The 26,549-nt window shown below is 40.1% G+C and overlaps 2 protein-coding genes and 2 long non-coding RNA genes across 4 annotated transcripts in view; all 4 read left to right on the top strand.

The window, feature by feature from the left end:
- LOC138965341 (alpha-(1,3)-fucosyltransferase C-like) overlaps positions 1-1,269 on the top strand; it is a 21,629-nt gene extending 20,360 nt beyond the window's left edge. The window contains exon 6 of the mRNA XM_070337479.1: positions 331-1,269. Coding sequence (XP_070193580.1) covers positions 331-390 — 60 coding nt within the window. The 3' untranslated portion in view covers positions 391-1,269. The remainder of the gene's footprint in view (positions 1-330) is intronic.
- Positions 1-8,069, top strand: part of LOC138965342 (uncharacterized) — a 132,659-nt gene extending 124,590 nt beyond the window's left edge. Inside the window, exon 2 of the long non-coding RNA XR_011455419.1 lies at positions 6,736-8,069. This is a non-coding gene — a long non-coding RNA (uncharacterized lncRNA). The remainder of the gene's footprint in view (positions 1-6,735) is intronic.
- Positions 8,070-14,799: 6,730 nt separating this feature from the next.
- Positions 14,800-26,549, top strand: part of LOC138965334 (universal stress protein YxiE-like) — a 31,470-nt gene continuing 19,720 nt past the window's right edge. The window contains exon 1 of the mRNA XM_070337470.1: positions 14,800-14,980. Coding sequence (XP_070193571.1) covers positions 14,914-14,980 — 67 coding nt within the window. The 5' untranslated portion in view covers positions 14,800-14,913. The remainder of the gene's footprint in view (positions 14,981-26,549) is intronic.
- On the top strand, positions 22,402-26,524 carry LOC138965335 (uncharacterized). The gene is made up of 3 exons (XR_011455417.1): positions 22,402-22,979; positions 23,653-23,805; positions 24,917-26,524. It is a non-coding gene; the product is annotated as an uncharacterized lncRNA (long non-coding RNA).

The following is a 26,549-nucleotide window of genomic DNA, read 5'->3' as shown; positions in this document are numbered from 1 at the left end:
GTGTTGGACAGGAAGTATTTGAACCATTTGTAATATAAACGGGCATTTGACCTAAACTTAGAAATCACGTGAAACACACTCACACGGAACGACACACTTGATCACGAGCAGGTACCACTTTTCATAATTTTAACGGAATGTTTGTTATCTAAACTTGGAAATGCAAAGAATTTGATTGATAAATATGGTTGCAGCCAAGACAGAGTTTCTGACGTGTATTTTTTTCTTCCATTCAATAGCTCTTTTCACAGGTATATGATCTACATAAATAAGTAATGCACTTCTGCTCTTTGTGAATTTAAAATGCAGTGTTTGTTCTCTCTGTTTCAGTTGGGAAATCAGATTGGTCGCTACGTGGATGGGATTAAATTTAAGATCGGAATCGTGTAGTCTTCATTCTGGAGGAGGGGACCACTCTGCCCTGCTCAAGTCAACATCGCCATCCCCCTAAAACAAATGTAAAGTTTTTCGTCCTCTTCAACCGATACCGCCAAACGCGACCAGACCTGAACGAAGCAATAAGTAATCTGGTGTGATGTGATCCAAATGCGTCAGATTCCAAATGATGTCATCCTCAAACGAGCGGTTGGTGTTCGTGAAGGCCATTCTTGGATACGTCTCTCTGATCTGAATGACGTCACCACACCCTCGGACTAACTGTGTTAGCGGATTCCCTTTTCTCGGAGACGTCACTCTGTTCTTATTGAGGTCACCCTCGGACGAACTGTGTTAGCGGGGTCCTTTCTCGGATACGTCACTCTGTTCTTAATGACGTCACCCTCGGGCGAACTGTGTCAGCGGGATCCTTCATCGGATACGTCACTCTGTTCTTAATGACGTCACCCTCACTCTGTTCTTAATGACGTCACTCTCGGACGAACTGTGGCAGCGAAGTCTTTTTTGAACGAACTGTGTTAGGGGAGGCCACTCTTGGATACATCACCGTGTCCCTAATGATGGAAGCTACCCTTGAATACGTCACTCTGTTCAGAATGACGTCACCCTCGGACGAACTGTTAGGGGCATCCCTTCTTGGATACACTTACACATTGATAGGCTTCCATTTGAAACTTCGAGGTTGTCATCGTGGATTGACGCCCGACCAAAGCATCATTGAAGCCCGACGGAGCGAAGCCTCTTCTGTACATGTGTTTCCATGCTGTAAAAACACGGAACGAAAATGTAATTTTGCAATTTTTGAACTAAGGATATACACGTTCTTCTGTGCACAGTAGACGCAGTTGTTCCAACGACAGTGCCATGCAGGGACTTGACTTGCCACGCAATACGAAGAATCCCAGAGATGCCATGATGTGTACAGTCGTACCTGTTGTCAGAGGACACCCTTGGATCTGCTACAAGTGTCCGCATATTGCAGGTGGTCTTTTCTGGGGATCACTTTCTTCAAGTCGATATACAAATGGACAAAAGAATGTCTCCTGTATTTAGAAGTGTGATTCCCCAGGGCTGGAAGATCATGACAGCTATTAACGTACCACTGTATTACTGTTTGTGTGTGTTTTTGTTGTTGTTTTTTGTTGTTGTGTGTGTGTGTGTGTGTGTGCCATTGTGTATTTAAAATGTATTGCTTTTTCAACACTTTCAACAACTGTGAAATCTACTGTGAAATTGTTGCATATAAATTATTAGTATATGAGTTCCATATCCACTGATGTCCTCAGGCCTCGGCAGCAGGAACAATGTTTAAACGTCTTTGAAATCGCGGAAAACTTTGCGGTCGTCTCCGCAGATCTGCCGAACTTTTTTCCAAGGTGGCGGATAGGTGACATCAAGGATGACCTTAAACTTAAAGGCACAGTCCTTCCCGGGTAAACAGTTCGGCTCACCATCTCACATCTAGCCAGGCTTTAACATGGGATAAGCCCACCCCTCCACTTGGTCACATACCAAACATGAACAGCCTGGCTGCTACATGGGATAAGACCACCCCTCCACTTGGTCACATACCAAACATCAACAGCCTGGCTGCTACATGGGATAAGCCCATCCCTCCACTTGGTCACATACCAAACATCAACAGCCTGGCTGCTACATGGGATAAGCCCATCCCTCCACTTGGTCACATACCAAACATCAACAGCCTGGCTGCTACATGGGATAAGCCCATCCCTCCACTTGGTCACATACCAAACATCAACAGCCTGGCTGCTACATGGGATAAGCCCACCCCTCCACTTGGTCACATACCAAACATCAACAGCCTGGCTGCTACATGGGATAAGCCCACCCCTCCACTTGGTCACATACCAAACATCAACAGCCTGGCTGCTACATGGGATAAGCCCACCCCTCCACTTGGTCACATACCAAACATCAACAGCCTGGCTGCTACATGGGATAAGCCCATCCCTCCACTTGGTCACATACCAAACATGAACAGCCTGGCTGCTACATGGGATAAGCCCATCCCTCCACTTGGTCACATACCAAACATCAACAGCCTGGCTGCTCACAGTGCAGAGTGGGATTTTTTTATGAATTAATATTGTGAAAGCCATTTTAAGAAATTAATCCATCTAAGAAATCCAACTGACCACAGCAAGCAGTGCAGGGTGTTGAGTTTCGGTGTGTGTCCAAGTAGAGGGAAACTCTCATCCCATGTAAACGCATGGCCAGAGCCGACCTGTTTTCACAAGTGTGCCCTTTGACCTTTAAAGAAAATTGCCAAAAGTTGTATTACTCCTTTGGAAAATTTGCCGACAAATAAATCGGAGCAGCTCCCGTCCTATCATACCAGCACGACAGAGAGAAACAAATCGTATTTTGTCAACTGAAATGATGTAGCAGACATATCCTGCTGACATAACATAATTCCGTCGAGGGAAGCGACTATGGTGCCTATCATCTTAACGCCTAACTGAATAATGTACTGTAGATTTGTTGTCAATTTATTCTGTGATGTAATTGTGTTGTCAATTCACCCTGTGATGTCACTGCGTTGCTTACTGTCTTGTCGCGACCGAACCGAATAACGCATTGTGTGTTGTCAGTTCATTCTATATATTATACTCGTCAATACTTTGAGGAAAACCACCCCATTTTCCCCGGACTTTGAAAAGAACCACACACACACACTCACACACACACACACACTCACACACTCACATTCACTCACACACACACACACACACACACACACACACACACACACACACACACACACACACACACACACACACACACACACACTTAGACACCATGCACCTACACCAACAACAATAACAGCAACAACAACCACAACAACAACAAACAACAACAACAATTACGACAACAACAACAACAACACCAACAACAACAACAACAACAACAACAACAACAATAAAGCATCAGACAAAAACCTCTCTTGGTACAGATACTAGGCCACTTTGAAAGACTCGATCCAACTACGCACTAATTGTAGGCCCTACCCGCTATTCTGCTGTAGAGTACGTGAGACAGAGTCAGACCGCATTAGAGCGGAGTCAGACCGCATTAGAGCGGAGTCAGACCGCATTAGAGCGGTGCAACTTGACAGCAAGATGGCCGTGACACGATTGTCACAATCAATAAGTGTTATTAGACATTGTCAGCACAGTAACCAAGTGACCATGAGCAACAAGCCAGTGCTGCCGGATGTTGGTATAAGGATGGTGAAAATGGGGGGGGGGGGGGGGGGGGTTGCCAGGGTTTTGTGTGTGAAAGAGCAACAGGTAGAGAAAGTGGAGTAAAGATGACAGCGAAAGGTAGGAGACGAAAACAACAATGGCAACAGCAGTAACAACAACAACAACAACAACAACAACAACAACAGCAACAGCAGTTGTAGAAATAGCAACAACAATAACAGAAGTTGAAGTAGCAACAAAAACAACAACAGCAGAAGAAGCATCATCAAAAACAACAACTGCAGAAGTACGTAGCAACAGCAACAACAGCAAAAGAAGAAGTAGCAACAACAACAACAACAGCAGAGGTAGCAACAACAACAAACACAACAACAATAACAACAACAACAACAACAGTAGGAGAAGTAGCAACAACAGAAACTGCAGCTGCAGCAACAATGTAGTCATGGATTTCCTGATTTTGTTATAAACAACAATAATAAGAACCAAGATTTCAGATTGTTGAATAAACCCTACAACAACAACAACAACAACAGGCCGAGAGAAAAAAAATCAACATGAACTACCACCACTACCAACACCACCACCAACAACACCAACACCAACCACATTACCACCGCAGCTGAAGGAATTGGATCACGTGTATGCCTATTTTCAATGAACATATGCGCTGAATATAATTATGCATTTACAACTGTATGCATTCATAGCAATCATATTCCCAGTCATGATTTGACAAAAGTCCTCTTTCACTGATGACTGAAGAAAAGCAGAGAATATTGATTTATTTTATGGTATTCAAATGCCGACCTTTTGTATTGTGCGTATATACCTAAATGCAGTTATGTTAAAGCATATTCACAGTCACATTCTTCACAAAAGCGGCATAGTTTATTCCTTTGCACCAACGACCGAAAACAAGTCGGAGAATATTGAATTGTCATTAAAATGCTGACCTTTCGTGCTGCACGTATTTATAAGGGGCTCCGCTCACATATCTAACTTCAGCAGGACCGACGACGCACTGCAGCTTATACAGCCCGCTTCACGTTGCATGAAAGAAAAACAGGCCAAGTACTCGTCATAATCCCTATCGCGGCATAAATAATAGGCCGTGCGTCGTCTCTGGCGCTCAGGAAACTGCAAAGGTATATTCTGCCCATAAGAAATTTTTAGTCATTTCCAACCTTCATATTGACAGTAACGTTCTTGACAAAACTCGATACATTTTTCCTGTTCACCAGCGACCGCGAAAAACGGAGCAGCATGGATAGACATTTTTTGCAAGAGAAGAAAGGTGCTATTTTTATCGTCTAGTGTTAGTGTACCGAACTGGGACAGCGGTTTATTGATTCAACCGGTGTTGCTTTTTCCCCACCCCCCCTCTCCACCGGACTGTCTGTTCTGTTGAATTCTATAGCTGTGGGATGTAGGCTCAAGTTCTTTCCAGATAAAATGTTCAGATATTTTGTGTTCTTTTTTATTGGCTCCAGTTTATGGTAATGCTGGAAAATATACCGAGTTGTGTTGGTTTCGATTGGCTCAAATTTATGATAATGATGGAACATATACAGAGTTGATGTTGGGAAAATAATTATACAGAGTTGAGTTGGTTTTGAATGGCTCAAATTCATAATAATGCTAGGAAAATAATTATACAGAGTTGAGTTGGATTTGATTGGCTCAAATTCATAATAATGTTGGGAAAATAATTATGCAGAGTTGAGTTGGTTTTGAATGGCTCAAATTTATAATAATGCTGGGAAAACATACAGAGTTGAGTTGAATTTGATTGGCTCAAATTCATAATAATGTTGGGAAAATAATTATACAGAGTTGAGTTGGTTTTGATTGGCTCAAATTCATAATAATGCTGGGAAATTATACAGAGTTGTGTTGGTTTCGATTGGCTCAAATTTATAATAATGATCGAAAAATATACAGAGTTGAGTTGGATTTGATTGGCTCAAATTCATAATAATGTTGGGAAAATAATTATACAGAGTTGAGTTGGTTTTGATTGGCTCAAATTCATAATAATGTTGGGAAAATAATTATACAGAGTTGAGTTGGTTTTGATTGGCTCAAATTTATGATAATGATGGAAAATATACAGAGTTGAGTTGGTTTTGATTGGCTCAAATTTATGATAATGATGGAAAATATACAGAGTTGAGTTGGTTTTGATTGGCTCAAATTTATGATAATGATGGAAAATATACAGAGTTGAGTTGGTTTTGATTGGCTCAAATTTATGATAATGATGGAAAATATACAGAATTGAGTTGGTTTTGATTGGCTCAAATTTATGATAATAATGGAAAATATACAGAGTTGAGTTGGTTTTGATTGGCTCAAATTTATGATAATGATGGAAAATATACAGAGTTGAGTTGGTTTTGATTGGCTCAAATTCATAATAATGTTGGGAAAATAATTATACAGAGTTGAGTTGGTTTTGAATGGCTCAAATTTATAATAATGCTGGGAAAACATACAGAGTTGAGTTAGTTTTGATTGACAACAATTTATGACAATGATGAAAAATATACAGATTTGTGTCTGTGACATCTTTATTTTGTAAATAAATGTCTTATTTCTGATGTTCTGGTTATTATGCGAATTTTAAAATGCGAATGATCTATTAATGTCCTTATCGTCCATGCGTCAAATGGGATTACAGGATGAAACTGGAAACGATCGAATGTCCCAATTCTGGCAGAACATTCGCTCAGCTTGGACATACCCAGAAGCAAGCATTTTTAATAACAAGCCTCAGCTAAAGAACCATTACCACACACTTTATGTGACATGCATTGTTCACAAATCACCTCATGGATTTGCGTAACTTACAATGTCGGCTCATGTTTCGTCTTTTCAGCTCTCGCCGCATGGCCAGAGAATTATTGTTGGGCAGACGACCCATTATTTTCACCTTTTGTCCGCGACTACTGTGCGGGTATAATTGCCCCCCGCGGGTTAGGGGGAGTCTCATATTGGTTGGGACGAGGAAGAATTTACTCGATGCTCCCCAGCATGTCGTAAGAGGCGACTAACGGATTCTGTTTCTTCTTTTACCCTTGTTAAGTGTTTCTTGTATAGAATATAGTCAATTTTTGTAAAGATTTTAGTCAAGCAGTATGTAAGAAATGTTAAGTCCTTTGTACTGGAAACTTGCATTCTCCCAGTAAGGTAATAATATTGTACTACGTTGCAAGCCCCTGGAGCAATTTTTTGATTAGTGCTTTTGTGAACAAGAAACAATTGACAAGTGGCTCTATCCCATCTCCCCCCTTCCCCCGTCGCCATATAACCTTCGTGGTTGAAAACGACGTTAAACACCAAATAAAGAAGAAAAAGAGGGTATAATTTATGTATGAAGTACAGCAGTTTACGTAGAGGTTACATGCCGAGTCTCAGTGATTATTAAAAATAATGGTCGAAGTTAGCGGATCATGAAAAATGCGAGCTTCAGCGAGCTTTTTCATGACCGCGAACTGAGACCATTATTTTTAATAATCACTGAGACGAGGTGTGTAACCTCTTTATTCCCCCTTTCTTCAGTTATTCAAAGAAAACAGGAGTTTTTGTGCGAAAGTTTGATCGAATCCGAATCACTCAACCAGTCAACCTGCGCACTGCAGGCGATCGATTAATGCGCGGTTGTATAGTTCCGTGCAAATCATTCCATTCTGTTAACACTTCTTGTCAGTTTCCCTGTTTTAGACTAAAATCAAGTACACAGATAAGCTGTTATTCTGCTGTGGCGGTAAAGGCAGATATTGTGTGTTCTGTTTATGTTTTAGTATCGCTAAAGATAATGTTCTTTCGTCAAATGGGACTAGCAGACGAACTTTTGCACCCGTGTTCCAACGTTAATTACTGTATGAAGTTCAGTTTTTTGGGGAAAATAGTGTATGAAACCGCTTTATGTTGTTTAAATTGATGAGATGTGTGCATTTGGTTGCGTGTGATCTGTTTATAAAATGAAATATTGTTGAAAACTGACCGTCGGATTGCAGTCAGTGTTGTCGAAGAAACTGCGTTAAAAGAAGGGGAACTACTCTTGTCGGCAAGAGTATGAGTTACTTGCCTTGGGAATTTGCTTGTGATGAACGGTGTGTGCACAGCAGATCTATATTCAGAAAACAACCGAACTCATGGATTTTATATGGAGATTCATGTGTTCAGGCCTGTAGTTGTTAATTTAAATGCGGTATGTTTGTATTGTTTGCTCCAGAGATGTATATTTCGTACGTATAGAGCGTTCGGAACTTTTCAGTCGCAAAAGTAGTACCAAAACAGAACAGCTTCTCAACCCATTGCACTATCGAGGATTCAGGCTGTTGCTGGCTCGTTATTTGTTTGGTTGCTGGGTCATTATCGAAAAATAACTAGCTCTACAAGTTTACAGAGGTAAAGAAGCAGAGGGGGGAATAAAGATTGTTAAACACGTGCCTGGATTCAAAGCGTAGCCGGCATAACTAAATACATGTACGCCTCGCGTAAGGCGATATGAAAACGTTTAGCCTCGGTCTGTCGGCATACAGGATTAAAATTGAACAAGCTGAATCCCTTTTTCACAGAAACTGCTTAGTCGGACAACGTTTTTATCAAATAATTAACCTTTATTTTTTAAACTAGCAATCTGAAATACAGTCCCATAGTCCGGACCGGGTCAACAATTGTTTTAACAAAACTTTCAATGAATTTGATTGAAAAATATGGTCGGTACGTATACAGTGAGGCCTCAACTTTTTTTGTAATCGCTCTCTCCACACACACACACACACACACACACACACACACACACACACACGCATAGACACACGCGCGCGCACACACGCACCCCCCACACACACACACCCGCGCGCACACACACACACACACACGTGACACATACCGTGGCACACACACACACACACACACACACACACACACACACACACACACACAAACACACACCGTGACACACACACACACACACACACACACACACACACACACACACACACAGTAACTTGACAATGTAAAGGAGACATATCTCAGGCGTTTACATGGGATAAGTTCATTTCTGCACTCAAAGGTACAGTCCTTCCCGTGGGAACAATTCTGATCACTACCTCAGTCGCTTTTACATGGGAATAAACACCATCAGTCCATAATTCAACATCCTGACTGCATGCTGTGCATAGTGGAAATATTGTAATAAATAATGTTTTTCAAAATTATATGTGTGTATCAAATTAGTTTGTAAAAGAAAGTCTAACTATGCACATAAAGCAGTCAGATTGTTGATTGTGTGTATGTGTCTAAGTGGGCGGGGGGATGGTCTTATAACATGTAAAAGCCTGACCTGTTCCAAATTCTTCCTTTGCAGAGCTGTTCGTACTTGATGAATACATTTTTTTCCAAACCAGAAGTGTGTCTTTAACTTGATATCGACCCGGACATTAATAGCATTCTTCTCTTTCACAAAAGCTTATACAGCTGTGGGAAAGGCCTATAGCAGCTCTTTCTGCACCGTCGGAATTGTTTGATGAATGAATTTCGTAAAAGCCACTAATTTCTTTGTAGGAAATTGATTCATACAAATAATTGTAAGTCGCCATAGGAAGCAAGGTTTTGAATTTGAGTATGTGTCAAAAGTGAAAAGTCTGGCCAGATATGAGACGGACGATGAGCCGAGCTGTTTACACGGGAAGGAGTGTGCGTTTAAAACCCAACAAGATTTGCCTGAGCGCCTGCATGTCTGCACAAGGAGATACTGTAACATAATGAATTATGTTTGAGCAGTTAAAAATATGTTTTTCTCTTGTAAGGATCTTACTGAAATAAAGCAGACCGTATTAAAAATAATTGCTGGTTAGGAGAGGATTTGCCCATTGAATTAAAAAACAACTAAACAAAGCAAATTCGTTGTATTAATATAAAAAACAATTTAAATTTAAATTGGATTTTTAAAGTTTATTTGATTTGATTTGCATTTGATTTGATTTGATTTCATTTGATTTCATTTGCATGGGCCGCTTACACACCACTGACCCTTGCTCTATCTGAAGCTGTTCACGTTTGATGATGCTTGATGGTGCTTGACACGATCATGTTTTATCATTATAATGATGCCACGAGACAAACTAAGTCAAGTGTGTTTTGCCGAATATTTTGATGGCTGTTAACCTCAATTAATATTTAAATTGAATCCTCATTTCAAAATGGTGTTAAACTAATGAAGTTTTGTGGAGGCATCATTGTCTGTTCGGTTATGCAAGGGAAGCAACTCAAAACAATACGGTGAATAATTTTTTGTTCACGATTGTGCCCCTTGCAGATGCTCTCTCTGTCTGTCAGTCACACACACACACAGACAAACGCATACACACACACGTACACACACAAACGCACACACACACGTACACACACACACACACACACGCATACACACACACACACACACACACACACACACACACACACGACTCTCTTTCTCCCTCTTTCAAGTTGATCAGAACGGTGCCTCTTCATGTTTTTATTTTAAAACTGAGGCCCATCATTGTTGAACCATTTTCTATATATTGTCTTAGGTCTTTTCAGTTTCATACATGTATTATTTTACATATCCATGTGTGTTGTGTATGCCTATACTTTTCACTGTAGATTAAGCATGAACATGATTTGAACATGACTTTGTATTCAACGATCCTTGAAGTTAATCTTTTTATATAAAGGTGGTTGTATACACATTCTTTAAATGACAAAAAAGAGATTGTAAAATATGTACAAAGGTGACATTTCCACATGCACTCAAGCATATGCTCATACATTTAATTATGTATACGTAAGTGGACCTTTTTGCATTTTAGAAGTCAAGTCAAACAGTTTATTTACCAAATGCAAAGCACAGGATTTTGTCATGGTGTATGCATAAAACTTCACACTCCTTCCACACGCATATATCATAATAAATATGTACAGATAAAGTGTTCAATTTCACTGGGCCTATTTACATGTGTACACCAACCAGACAGTTCAAAACGGACTGGTTGTTCTTTTAGCACCAATTTGACAGGAGTAATCATTTTTGCATACGTTTTCATTTTTGTATGCGTCTACTACTTATGCCTATTTTTACATTTAGTCAAGTTTTGACTAAATGTTTTAACATAGAGGGGGGAATCGAGACGAGGGTCGTGGTGTATGTGTGTGTGTGTGTGTGTGTGTGTGTGTGTGTGTGTGTGTGTGTGTGTGTGTGTGTGTGTGTGTGTGTGTGTGTGTATCTGTGTGTGTGTGTAGAGCGATTCAGACTAAACTACTGGACCGATCTTTATGAAATTTGACATGAGAGTTCCTGGGTATGATATCCCCGGACGTTTCGTTTTTTCGATAAATACCTTTGATGACGTCATATCCGGCTTTTTGTAAAAGTTGAGGCGGCACTGTCACACCCTCATTTTTCAATTAAATTGATTGAAATTTTGGCAAAACAATCTTCGACGAAGGCCGGGGTTTGGTATTGCATTTCAGCTTGGTGGCTTAAAAACTAATGAGTGAGTTTGGTCATTAAAAATCAGAAACTTCTAATTAAAATTATTTTTTATTAAACGATCCAAAAACAATTTCATCTTATTCTTCGTCATTTTCTGATTCCAAAAACATATACATATGTTATATTTGGATTAAAAACAAGCTCTGAAAATTAAAAATATAAAAATTATGATCAAAATTAAATTTCCGAAATCGATTCAAAAACTATTTCATCTTATTCCTTGTCGGTTCCTGATTCCAAAAACATATAGATATGATATGTTTGGATTAAAAACACGCTCAGAAAGTTAAAACGAAGAGAGGTACAGTAAAGCACAGCGCAATCGCTACCGCGCCAAACAGGCTCGTCACTTTCACTGCCTTTTGCACTAGCGGCGGACTACGTTCAGTTTGATTCTGTGAGTTCCACAGCTTGACTAAATGTAGTAATTTCGCCTTACGCGACTTGGTTTTTTTTTTGAATTCGCGAAAACCTCAACATTTTGGAATGTAAACATAAATATTTAGAACTCATATATCCCATTGCTTCTTAAATAGTATTATGGCATCACATTTTTGCATTTCACAAAATTGTGTGTCACTGTGTGAATTACTGCGTTACCTTTTATATAATTTATTCTCTCCCTTTAAATACATTTTGATGCCTGAGCGGATATTTTTGAGAGCATTCATGAGACATTTGTGGAACTATAAATTATAGTTGAACTTTATTTGTTGTTAATTAATGTATGTCAAGTGAGTGATCATGAAGCTGATTGCTGAATAAACCTGTTTCTGTGTACTCTTTTGCTGTGTAGCTGCTCAACTTTAAACTGATGATAATTAGTTTTAACGTCCTCTTAGAACCAATTGGCCTATCTTGGGACAGGTAGAGTTGATATGCTTTATGGGGGGACAGGACACTGGACAGACATGCAAACAGAGAACACATATGATCGTGTTATAGATCTGGAAGTCTGTTGTTGCGATATTTCAAAATGGGGATGGAAGTAAAGATTTTGTTGGGGTTGTGGCTGGCATAGTGTACGCGAAATATAGTTGGAGTGGAGCGGTTTTGTAGGCTTATTTGCTTTTTATTTATGTAAAATATTTTTCAGACTTTTGGATAATGCCAAAATAATGTAATAAAGAACTGGCTGAATAAGTAAATAACTCATTTGGTCCGACCCTGTACATGCACAGGGCCGGACTACCGGGGGGGTTATGGGGGTCTCCCCCCCCCCCCCCCCCCCTAGCCTAAACATGTACCTCACTTATTTAAAACATTTTTTATTATTGTTTATTTTATGCCGTTTCATGCAAGGAGCGACCATTTTGCTATCTCAGAATATGACCTACCCATCAGCTTCAGGGGGCTTCGCCCCCTGACCCCCACTAGCAACCCCCCCCCTTCCTCTTAGCCTAGTCCGGCCCTGATGCATATGATAACCATGACACACTGGCATTCACGTCTGCTCTACAGTTGTCGTGTCGGTGCATTTTATCTACGTCCCAGTTTCTTAGCGTCTCTTATCTAAGAATGCTTCACCTATCAACGCCAGTTACGTTGTTCGTGAGAGAGAGAGAGAGCGGTACGCGACACTGCTTGCATCTTTAAATCCTCTGCCACCGGTGTTAATGGAAGCAAGACTCCTTAGTTGGGATATTATGTCGCACCACCGTGACTCTACATCATGACCTACGAATGTCTAAGAAATGTATCAATCGTCCGATCAAGCTATGGAATTGACCTGTTGCTTGCTTTGATTTACAACGTATTATTGGGAGATCGTGAAAGTGCAAGCAAATAAAGTGCTTCAGTTTCTTATTATCTAGTCAGAGGTCCCGCCGGAATGCAGATCATTGAAACATTCTCTACTACTACACAATAATACCATTTCTACTGGCTTCCTGCGATGTTTGAGCATTCATAATTTCGAAAAACTTGAAGTAGTTATTTTGCTCCGAAGTGTTCAAGTTTGAAATTGACGGAGTTACTCCCCGTGGCCGCCATGGAGGCTAAAATAATGGGCTAATCAAGCCATTGACTGTGGAATTGCGCGCATAGTTATATACCTTCGAGAAACACTGAGTTTTTCTCACTCACATATATCAAAAATGTTTGTGGAGGATGAGTTATCTCCGAGGAATTTTCCCGGCAAATTTTAAATGGGTAAAGGGGTGCACAACTGCCTGAAGACAAGGTGAATTAATCAAGTTATACTTCCTGTCAGGTTAACACGGCCAGAATAGACGATTTTCGGAAATAACTCCGTTGGGTTTGTATGGGTTGTGAACGAGTGAATACCCTTGCTTTTCCACTGACAAATAACTTCACACGTGTTTCCGACACACCCCTCGTTAGTGATTGGCCCCTCCAATGTTTGTCCGAGTAAAATGCAAGAGCATTCACTCTTTCACAACCCATACAAACCCGACAGAGTTATTTTCGGAATTCGTCTATTGCCAGTGCGGCATAAATGAGAACTCTGAATCAAATGTGATTCCCTGCATGACAAAACAAATCTTCTATCTTCTATCAGTCATGAGAATTGATGCAAGGAACAGCTCTTTGATTATATTGAGTTATAAGCTAACTGTTTATCCCCTTTTTGAAAATCAATTTTGTTTATCCAATTCACTTTCTTCGATGTTAAAGGTACATTCAGCTTCACGTAAACCATCAGTTTCTGGTCACAGACACTGTCAGGCTTTTACACACAGTACAAACACGGCTTTCGTTTAAACACTCACCGCTTGAGAACATCCTAGGTACCCTCCGTAAAGAGCGAGCATTTTTCAAAGAATTTATTTTTGCGTGGCCAGCCGAATTGTCTAGTACCACAATCGGCCTCGTTTTGGCGCTAGAACTAACTTTTAAAATTTAAATAATGAACTGACAGCTTGTAACACAAACATTCTTAAATCATATTATAAAATATTTCTTTTTTCATCAAGACTGACAAGATCAGTACAATTCGAAGTTTTGAAAGTTTGAAAAAAGGGAGCCGGAAGCAGGTCACGCAAGGTCGTGTTTCCCCAAGCAGACGAATTTTCTGCATATGAAGCAAACCGTCCCCAATAAGTTCCGGCGTGTTACTCGCAGTCGTTTGTTGCATTTTAGATTCAGGGGTACACAATAACGTGCTATTGCAGATACAGCGAGTTGCATTGAAATCACAAACTGACGACGAAATTGTGAAAACACGGAAAGTGTGTGACAGGGGTCCACGATGACTCAAGGGTAAAATAAACAACGAAATATGGTGTATGGTTTATGCAAGCTAAATAGCCATTAAAACGAACTGTGTCAATTAATGCTGTTAAATGCTATTGCAAGTGTGTTTCATAAGGTTAGAACTGCTTTTTTCGTGAGAAGATTTAAATCGTTCTGTAAACCATTTGAGGCAGACTGGGGCTTTTAACCTACATGATACAGTGAATTGGATTTATTGTTGAAAGATATTCCTGTATACCAGTACATCTCTTTTCAAGTTATTTGTGATATAATAATCGGCTATAAAGCTCCTAAAAGATGCATTCAAAACACAATCTTTGGCCGAACAAAATGCCTCAACATAAGCGCCATTTATTCAGGAGGGAGCAATTTTGTCCCCAGCACCGGAAGAAATTGTGTGTCACATGCTACGAGTTGTGTGCAAAGCTCAGCAGACGTCCAAGCGAGACTGCAGAGAGAGGGTGCCCAAGTGTGCTACAATAGTTTGCAGTGTAAAAAGGTTGTACAACGAGTTGACAGATAATCATGGCAGAAACAAGGAATGTTGTAATTGCTATGGATGAGAGTGAATTTGCAAACTTCGGGTTTGAATGTGAGTATACTTTGCAGTTTTCCCCGAGAATCTAACACACGTAGACTCGAGTTTGAATGCGACGAAGCAAGTCCTCGAAAATTAGGTCGTGTCGATTATTACAGCAGATAGTCTGTTTCTTTTCGTGTTCGGAGTATTCTTTCAGTTTTATATTTTTTTAGCCGTATTCATTGTTAATGAAATTAAATGTCTGTAGCATTATTATCCAAGTTCTTGTAACAACAGTGTTCGCACAGTTTTTTAACAGTCGCCGACAATCGCGAGCGAAGTAACCGCCCCTTGTGTAGTACGCATCCCTTGTGCATCCTCTAAACATGTCTCGAAACTGGGCCAGGTAAAACAGGACATAATTCGCCAGTGAAAAAATTCAAGTCAGCTTCATTGATATTGATTAGAAAAAATAAAAATAAAGCGTCTAGGGACTACACAGAACATTCTCTGACCGGCGCCTTTGGCGAGAAATATCGGACACCGGGGGCATTGAACTTTGCAGTGAGCACAAGGCTAAACACAAGGAGCGAAACGTGACGAACTCTTGCAGCCTGACAACATAGGGGTCAACATGTTTGAACTGTTGACGTCGCAAATCTTTTTTGCTCTCCAAAAACAAACAGTTCGAGCTGGTGGGACTATTTGGGGACAAACTGTTGAAGGCAGAAACAAGATGAACAACATGGTGCGAGGTCATGTCCTAGATAAGACCTCACATCTTAATCTTATCACAGTGTGGATACCACGACACTTTGTTACATTTCGATTTTTCTTTACAGTTTTCTGGAAGGTGCCATCATCTTGCTCCCAATGATGTGGGACAGGAGATGGGGGGAGGGGTGATGATGTGGGCCTGTATGTATTTGTAACTAGAGGAATACGGCTCACCACAATCACCTTTGAAGGCGAAGTCCTGTCAAACGGGATTGAGAATTTTAGAGCTTATTTCTTAGCCCTATATTATCTGTTGTGGCTTCTCAAATGCCAGAACATACAGACAAAAGCCGCTAGACCCCATCACAAACAGAACTCTACAATCCACAGGTGTTGCCCACACACACACACACACACACAGAGAAGCCGTATATGTATATATATGTATATCTATAAATATATAGAGATAGGTGACAGTGTATTTTTCGCGTGGCTATAAATTGATTCGACCTTTTCACTTTGACAGTAAGAACAACTTACGGGTGCAAGGGAAGCGTTCTGGACAGCGCAGTGACATTCTAAAAATAGTAACGTAGAAGCGGGAATATGGATTGAAGCCACACGAAGGAAGGGAGATAAACGCAAAACACTGGAGAAGATAAGGAAGAGTTAGTGGGAATGGTGAAATGAACAGAAAAACCAAAATCGGTTCAGCGCTGCGCGCTGAGAGCACGTGTTGAAATATCTCATCGATGATATTGTGTCCGGGGTGTAGCTGAATACGGTGTCCAAATTTGAAAAAGATCCACCGAGAACTTTGGCGTTGTGATGTGGTCTAGCGGCTTTGGTGTGTCGGTATGGGGGCCCGGGTAGCTCAGGTGGAACCAAAATCGGTTCAGCGCTGCGCGCTGAGAGCACGTGTTGAAATATCTCATCGATGAGGTTGTGTCCGGGGTCTCTCTGAATAAGCCCACCAAATTTGAAGCAGATCCATCGCATACCTGTCAAGTACTTTTGGCCTCTGACCATAGTAAATGGCATAAGAAACCATAGTTGGGGATCAAAAACCATAGTTAATGTGTGGATCAGGATGTGGTTAAACGCACAAATTCAATTTCTCACGCATACACACTAAACCAATCAGATTGTTTTTCGCAAACTAAAAGTAAAACACATAAATTCCTTTCTACACAAACTGCTCTTTATTTACCACTACATGTAATACATTTACACTGCACTCTTGTTCGTTCATTTGTTTTGTCACTTGTCACTTGTCACTTGTGTTCTTTGTTGTATTCATCTGTGCAAATCTTTGCTTTGTCAATCATGCTGCCAGTCACCTTAAAATCATGGCAGCATGCATCAGAGTTAATTTTGACCTGTAAGAAGGCAGTCAGTGTGTCAGCTCCCAGACTGTGATCCAGCACTTGAAGGTGTTGCAGGGTTTCACTGCCAAATGGAAAGTTATTCAACATTTTCCTCACACAGGCCACGTAGAACTGGCGCACATCATGCCAGAACTTCTGTTGTGTGGCTGGTGCAAGCTCCTCCTCAGAAATGAATGAACGGCAGTCCATGCCAGCAAAAAAATTCCTAAAAAAAAAAAAAAAAAAAAAAAAAAAATTTTTTTTTTAAAATGCTGAAAATGCGTATGGTTTGAGGTATACGACGTAGGACCCAAAAAACACCGAAAAAACGTAAGAATTACGCAGAATGCGTAGGACTTGACAGGTATGCCATCGAGAACTTTGGCCGTGCATCGCGCACAGACAGACAGACACACAGACACTAGTCGTATATATACAGGGTTCGTACGCTCCTTGAATCTCCTTGAATCCCCTTGAATTTTCAACCCCCTTTTCAAGGACCTTGAATCTCCTTGAATTTGGAGAAAATGGTCATTCTTGTGTTTAACCTCCTTGAACCTCCTTGAATTCTGAAGTGCAGGCAAAAAAAAAATGTTAATATTAAAGTTGTTCAGCAATTTATATCGATTGTGTGCGTGTTGTGTGCAAGTCGTGTGTCGTCTGCCATCGGGTAGCTTTTAGCGCCATTTCTGAAGAAGCAGTGTGTCGATTCATTGTGACAGCGTTTCAAGCCATCGCCGGTCGAAAATCGTAGTCATGCCGGGTGGAAAGTGCTTTTTTAACCCACGATGGCTGGAGGAAAAGGAATACAAGGATTGGATCCAGCGGGATTGCGACAAATACAAGGCTTTTTGCAAATGCTGCAAAGCACGTGTGGATATTTCAGTGATAGGCGAGTCAGCCCTGGTTAGCCACGCAAAAGGAAAGAAACACACAAATAATTTAAAAGCGTCTGCACCTGTAGTCCCGATTGCAAACTTCTTTTCTGCAACGTCATCGCAAAGCTCTCAGTCTGCTTCTGTAACTGCAACCCCGGGTCCCGCGATGCCAACGTCCTCTCGGACTCTTTCATCATTTTGCACCAAGACCGATGTTTTAAAATCGGAAGTCATGTGGACAATGAACGCTGTGAACTCGCACTACAGTTTCAAGTCGTGTGAGAACAACTCCAAACTGTTCCAGGCAATGTTCCCCGACAGCCAAGTAGCGAAGGGATATCAATGTGGCGAGGGGAAGACCAGGTATCTATAAGTACTTTCGGCCTTGCGCCATATTTTCATTCGCTGCTGAAAAAACGAGTGAAGGAGGAATCCGGATACGTTCTTCTGTTCGACGAAACGTTAAACAAGCACATCAAAATGAAGCCACTTGACATTTTTGTTCGTTGCTGGAACGGGCAGCAAGTCCAAACGGAATACTACGCTTCCAAATTTCTTGGACATGCTTATGCAACCACCCTGATTGATTCTCTGGAGCCTGCCATGGTGGAGCTGGGATACCGGAAATACTCCTTGAAAACTCCTTGAATACTCCTTGAATTTCACTGTCAGGTGTCTGTATGAACCCTGTATATAGAAGGACAACTGTTCTTAAATTTTGTTTCTGAGTTTCTCATAACTGTTGATTTTTTGTTTATTGAATTGCTGAATGGTGAAGAGCTGAACACAAACTCTCTGATTAAGTAGCAGTTTTAAGCTACAAGATGGTACACAGAAGTGACAGCAGAATGGTTAGCAGGGTTACAGCAGAATTTTTGGTAGGGTTACACTTACAGCAGAATTGTGTACATCTTCAGATAAACCAAATAATGCAGGCCTTGCCACTGGTATGAGCACAGGTGTCAGGTAGTGGGTACACAGTCCAGGGGCTTATGCTGTAATCCTTGCAAGCACAATACCCCCCACTGTACATTGGACAGTAACCTATCACCCAGAGCCGCCCAGTGACAGTTTGAGTGAGCACTGCCTCATCAGTCACTCAGTGTCAGGGGGCTTTGATACAACAAGAAAGAGTGATACACTTACATAGACCTAGACAACAGAACCTTCCCTTCAGAAGGATCTGGTGACAGGGAGGCAGTTGTTATGAATAGTTATTGATGTAGCAGGGATGTTGTTACAAATTCACACCTATAGGAAAAACATCCCAAGCTCTTTAGGATCAATAGCACATATTTGACCGCTTTCAGAAAATTCGATAGGTCATGATAATTGCCCACACAACACACTCCCTGAAAGGCTCCAGAACCGTGTATGCATGTGCACACACACACATACACGCACTTAGAGTGACAACGTATGTGCAGACCTGCGTTGTTGTTGTTGCATGGTCCGTGATGCAACTTCAATCGGTGCACCTCTATGCGAGAGCTCAGCGATTGTGGGTGAATTTGGTCAACGAAAACTAACTACTGAGTTATACAAATTTATACATGTACCGCGCTGTCCAAGGGAATGAAATTGTTATCGGACAATGACCGCGCTCGGCTTAATAGGATAGGACATCTGACCACCATGCGGTTGTATGAATCGGACGTTTAGGCCAGTTATTCGGAAAATGATCGATGTCCGACGCCTAACGACATACCTTATGTAGGGTAACTGTCATGCAGAAAGTCTCGTTCCTTGATTATTTCTGTGCAGGTGTATAATGTATTGCTCGCTGACATCTATTGTGATAATAGATTACCTCTGCCTCTCAGACACACAGATTCTCTCACTACATTCAAGACAAATCTCAAAACACACCTCTTTCAGCGCAAGTGATTTCCCCTCCAGCATCTCCCCACCCACCCCATCCCGACCCACCTCACCCCCTACCTAGTGCCTAAAATAACGTGTATATATATATTTTCTGCGCTTTGTGTCAGCACTGCTTGTGTGTGTGTGTGTAAATAGTATTGTTGACACGTTTTTATATAGAAGCCTATTGTGGTTCTTGTGCTTAGGCTGTGTATTGGATTGTCATTGTATGCCTGCATTATTAGTTGTCAGTAATTATTACATGTGCTGATTGTTCTCTTTGCCTGCGCGCGTATAGTATGTTGGTTATGTTTGGTCATAGTATGTTTGTTTATGTTTGGTAGTTATCTTTGCCTATGCGTGTATTGTATGTTTGGTCGTTTTCTTTGCCTGTGCATGTATAGTTTGTTGGTTATGTTTGGTCGGTTTCTTTGCCTGTGCGTGTATAGTATGCTTGGTCGATGTATGTATTGTAAAGCGCTAAGAGTAGACATTTTTCTAGAATAGCGCTATAAAAGTTTGCATTATTATTATTATTATAATATTTAATCAGTCTTGATCTGTCCCAGAGAAGTCACAAAAGAAGTACACTGCCTCTTACTAATACTAGTCTATGGGGTGGAGTGGAAGAGCTGGATCTGACATTTGTTCATAGAGCCATGAATCATGTTGATATGTGTGGTAATACAGTGCATGGAAAACACTCCCCCCCCTCCCCCCTCCCCCCCTTTAAGACCTTGTTTTTTTCCTAGTGTTCTTTTTAAATAACCTGTGTAAATGTACCTCCATTTTAAGTCTCCCTGCTTTTGAAGACATGATTTTCTCAGATTTTTTGAGATCTTAAAAGGGGGGTTCCACTGTATAATATAATACTAATACTTTTTACCATTGGGTAGCTTAGTCCTGGAAAGCATAATTGACAGAAAATTTTATGTGGAAGGGCTTGGGGAGGAGGGAGATGGTGCATGCTTGAGGAAGAATAGAAGAAGCCTTTCTGTAGCACTCCAGTTCTTGATGTATGTCTGTTCCCAGAATGGTGTTTTGTTCTAGGATGGTGTATGTTTCTTCCTGTGATATGGGGTTTGTAATCTTAGCTTCAGAACAGAGTGAAATACTGTTCTCACACACAGACAAGACATCATGCATGGCCCCAGAGTGTTATATATATATTGTGACCAGCCTGGGGTAAAAATTCCTGTGTACAAGGTCAAACCTTTTGAGACTTTAACAAGTCGCGTAAGGCGAAAATACAACATTTAGTCAAGTAGCTGTCGAACTCACAGAATGAAACTGAACGCAATGCAACGCAGCAAGACCGTATACTCGTAGCATCGTCAGTCCACCGCGCACGGCAAAGGCAGTGAAATTGACAAGAAGAGCGGGGTAGTACTTGCGCTGAGAAGGATAGCACGCTTTTCTGTACCTCTCTTCGTTTTCACTTTCTGAGCGTGTTTTTAATCCAAACATATCATATCTATATGTTTTTGGAATCAGGAACCGACAAGGAATAAGATGAAGGTGTTTTTAAATTGATTTGGACAATTTAATTTTGATAATAATTTTTATATTTTTAATTTTCAGAGCTTGTTTTTAATCAAAATATAACATATTTATATATTTTTGGAATCAGAAAATGATAAAGAATAAGATGTACGTAAATTTGGATCGTTTTATAAAAAAAATATTTTTTTTACAATTTTCAGATTTTTAATGACCAAACTCACTCATTAGTTTTTACGCCACCAAGCTGAAATGCAATACCAAACCCCGGCCTTCGTCGAAGATTACTTGACCAAAATTTCAACCAATTTGGTTGAAAAATGAGAGCGTGACAGTGCCGCCTCAACTTTCACGAAAAGCCGGATATGACGTCATCAAAGACATTTATCAAAAAAATGAAAAAAACGTCTGGGGATTTCATACCCAGGAACTCTCATGTCAAATTTCATAAAGATCGGTCCAGTAGTTTAGTCTGAATCGCTCTACACACACACACAGACAGACACACACACACACACACACACACACACACATACACCACGACCCTCGTCTCGATTCCCCCCTCTACGTTAAAATATTTAGTCAAAACTTGACTAAATATAAAAACAAACTCAGAAACCGAAACACAAACATCCAGCGGGGTGTGGTGGTGGTAGGGGAGAGGAGGAAACCTAGAAGACTTGTTTAAAATGAAAGGAATGTGGTGAGTGGTTTCTTTGTTGTATTGCACATACTCACAGACTCACTCACACATCTATATCTATATACGGCTTGTCTGTGTCTGTCTGTCGGTCACTTCGCGATGCACGGCCAAAGTTCTCGATGGATCTGCTTCAAATTTGGTTGGCATATTCAGGTAGACCCAAAACACAATCTGGTCGATGAAAATTTTCAACACGTGCTCTCAGCGCGCAGCGCTGAACCGATTTTGGTTTTTCTGTACATCCATTCCCAGTAACTCTTCCTTATCTTCTCCAGTGTTTTGCGCGTTTATCTCCCTTCCTTCGTACAGTGCGCCGGCAAAGCCGGGTATTCGGCTCTACTTCTTCCCGGCAAAGCCGGGTACCCGGCAAAGCGTGTATTCATCTAGTACAGGGATATATATATACACACAAACATGCACACACCCACCCATCCATGTACATTATAAGTTTTGTTAAGCACACTGTATCCTTGGCATTCGATGTCATTAATCCAACAAATAAGCCCACAAATTTGTGGGGCACATTTCCAGTTTGTGGACCACAAAAATAAGCCCACAAATTTGTGGGACACATTTCCAGTTTGTGGACCACAAAATGAAGGCCAAAACAAAATGTGGGGCACAAAATGTGCGCCATAAAAATAAAGGCAAATAAAAGTAGCCCTTAAATAAAATATGAAGCAAGTTTTTGTGGACCATAAAAATCGATTGATCACTTTCCCGAGAAGTCGGTTTTAAGACACAATAAAACGCTCTTCCTTAGTGGAGTACATGAATAGTATTGATGACAAAAAACATGGCGGCCGTCGTGACTGATATTATTGAAAACAATCTAATATTTGGCAGTTCAACACGTCCACCAGAGAAATATACCGACAAAGAAGTTGAAACACCGACTGCCCTTCTGAAAGAATTCAATCGGGATGTGAATGATACAGCTGATTTTGGACACGGTCTGCCTTGAATGGGGAGGTTGGCGATGAATCGCACTGTTCTACACTACTCTCACTGATTTTCAATCATCGGTTTGGATCAACAAGCAGGTAAGTTATTGTTTTTAAAATCCAAGACATGACCATAGCAAACGTGGCCTTTGTAGAACTGAGCAAGATTCATCTGTTGTGTATGTGTGTGTTAATGAGTAACTGGATGTGACTGTGAGTGTGAGTCACAGAGTGTGTGCTTGTTCTGTTCTTTTTTTTACTCAAGTTTAGAAAATGCTTGATCTTTAATCTGTATGCACATAATCAAATGCTGCTGTATCAGTGTATGAACTATGGTTGTAAAAGAATAAACAAAACAATTACTGAATTAGTGAGTGATTTTGCTCTGAATCGTCTGATAGTGAAGTTGAAATAGTACTTAGGCCTAAAAAAAAAATAGGTGTGGTTACGGTAACCCGACCTACCCTATTTTTAGGGGCCGATCCTATAACTTTTTATTACATTTGTCAAAATAAAAAAATAAAAAATAAAAAACGAGTGCAATAAAACCAAATGAAAGCGAAAGCGCCCGAGTCGCACACTTATTTCCCTGTCAAGTAGGTTTAATTTGTACACATTAGAAAAAAAAGTTAAAAAAAAAAAAGTGATTGCCTACCTACCTACCCTATTTTTTTTGGCTATGTTACCGTAACCACACCTATTTTTTTTTTTGCCTTATTTCATTTTCAAGACATGTTAATAGTTATGATAATATTGTTATGGTTGTTTTCAGGCCTCCCGAGAAACCAGAGATGATGTGCATCATTCATACAGCTCCTGTCTTCCAGTTCCAACAGTTTACCTTTAAACATGGATGCATACATGTACTGGAGAGATATCAGGATGACTTGGCGTGGTGCTTTACATTACAGACTACTCCTGAAGAGTAAGTTACACATTTCTTTACCACTTACAGCTTTTGCTTGTCAAATCTGTATGGTAAAATATATGTAACATTGGGTATTGGTGATGGTAGTCTGAAGCTATAAACATGTACTGATGTAGATCATTCAGCAGTCTTTTGTTCTTTGTAAATTGAATAACAAGTACTTTGTAGATGAAATTATTCATACATGTATTTGAAGATGCATAGTAATACTGTGCATGGTAATTGGTATGATGTACTTTATATACATAATGGTACAAATATCTTTATTTTCTCTCTCCTTCCCATCTTAAAGTTTGTTGCAACCCTATACTCATAAAGTGCATTATACTGTTTGTATGAACATTGAACTATTGTGATGCAAGAAAGTAAAACATGAAATAGCTAGAATGAAAGATTTACTCATTACTGGAATTATTTTAAATACAGTCAGTCCTTTCCTTGGTTCACAATCACAGATCTGGCAAGTTGTTTTTTTATAGTTTTTTTTTTTTACATGGAATAAGAGTTACAATGTAAATTGTAATACCGCCTGTGTACTTGGATACCTACTTCTACATCCAACACCCTGACTGCCCCTGCGCAGAGTTAGAATTTTCTGAATGAATTCACATCACATTTCTCAACAAAACTGTAAGGTGTCAACGCTAAATAGGGAATGTGTGTGGGATGAAGGCTCATGCTGAATTTAAAAAAAATAGTAACTTTCCATCACATTCCAGAAAAGCCGCTCACATCAGCAGCATAACAAGATATCATGTCGTTAGAAAGGTTCTTGTGAGGAAGTCTTTTTAATTTTAAGATGAAAGATTATCTTTTTAATTTTAATGATGAAAGTATATATCTATTATATCCATGAAATAAATGGTTTTCACAGGAAGAAATGATGGCACCTGTAATATTACAGAATAAGGTTTACAGTTTAGTTCATAGTTGTCACTGTCAGTATCACCCCCACCATTCTCCATCCCACTGATCTTGTGAAGAACAAGTATTACCTCCTACCTACCTTCCCGCACCCCACACCCTCTTCTCGATACCCAAAACATATCCCCATCAGTGCACAGCAAAGTCTGGATGTGCTCAGTAATACATTTTCTGTATTTTCCAGGAAGTGAGGTGCCGAGATATGATGTGCAGGCAGCTTGCAGAGTAGTGCCTGGCTTTGCTGAGGATGATGATCAGATTCAGTCCATTCTGTGCTGACGGAGCTACCAGAACTGCTTTAATATAGTCCATCTGAATATGCTGACACTTACAGAGGTTTTCTGTTGCCTTTGTGGTGAAATGAACATGTAACACATTAACAATAACATTCTACACAAATAATGTGTGGTGCGATGTGGATCAAAGGGTACATTTTGACTTATAAATGTAAGTTGTCAATTCAACTAAATACAGGTAGTGTTTGGTATGCAGATATTTTCTTACAGCAAACAGCGGTTTGTTTGTTTTTACTACATAAAGTGATATTATCTTAGACTTTTATGTTGTTTGAGTGCTTTAAGTTAAGTTGTTCACAGGCAGTATTTTACACACAGGCTTAGCTTTGGGAGATGTGTGTGTATGTTTCGGTCAATGCGTGTTCATGTATAGACTTTGTTTGCAATATTAGAATTTAGATCTTTTAACTGCATTATGCACATGAAATGTGTTAACCCATGAATTTTTCTTCCTTTGAATCCTAGTCAGTACTTTATCTTGTTTAAGATTTTCATTGATTCTGTTTTTGGGTCGTTCTGGTGCATCCTGGATGGTTCAATTCATTCTTATGTTGTGCTGAAATGTTGCTTTTGTAATACAGTTTGCCAAGATTGTGTCTTTCACTTGGATGTGGTGAACTTATTTTTTAAAGGCCTGCTCTGCCTCATTAAAACACTTCACCTCACTGTGTCAGACCTTCATCAGGCTTTTTGCATGTGATAAGAAAATCCTTCCACTTGGTCACATAGCAAAAGTCAGCACCCTGACTTCTTAGTGTGGTGATGTCTTTTCTTATTAATTTATTTCCCCCAAAAGGTATAAGAGTTTTAAACAAAATTATGTCTTACAGCTACAGTGGAACCCCCCTTTTAAGACCTCCAAAAATCTGAGAAAATCAGGTCTTAAAAAGGAGGGGGTCTTAAAATGGAGGTAAAATTTAAAATTTACAGAGGTTATGAACAGAAAGTCTGAGAAAACAAGGTCTTAAAATGGAGGGGGTCTTAAAAGGGGGGTTCCACTGTATGACTATTGGGGATTATGTGTTTGTAAAGATAGAGCTGAGAATCCTACACCGAATTCTGTGCATAGAAGACGGCCTGAATCTTGACCCACACTGCTGGCATGACCTTCATAGCTGCATTCAACGCTTTACTTTTACCCTGGTAACTTTACGGTTGCTCTCTCTGGATTGAGCATTTTTTATTTCAACCAAGGGGAAAAATTAAATGCCTCTGTAGAGATTCGAACCTAGGACCTAGATTTTCAGGCAGATGTCCTAACCACTACGGTAGTTTTTTTTATTGTAAGATGGATATATATATGTCTAGCGGATGCAGCTACATGTACAAATGTGCCAAATTAGAACTTGCATTCTCAGCCTATAATCTTTGGCCATTCATGCGAGTCGAGTACTAAATATTGTGAATGCATGTGAGACTGCCTTGTTTTACTTTTGTGAAATGTGTGAACTCACTTTGTTTACATCTTTGTGTTAATAAATGCAGTTTATCAGTTACCTCTGTTTGTTTCTTCTGCAAGTA

This window comes from Littorina saxatilis, linkage group LG4 (genome assembly GCF_037325665.1).
Source record: "Littorina saxatilis isolate snail1 linkage group LG4, US_GU_Lsax_2.0, whole genome shotgun sequence".
NCBI lineage: Eukaryota > Metazoa > Mollusca > Gastropoda > Littorinimorpha > Littorinidae > Littorina > Littorina saxatilis.
Note: the sequence above shows the minus strand (reverse complement) of the source record. Positions and strands in the feature narration are given on the sequence as shown.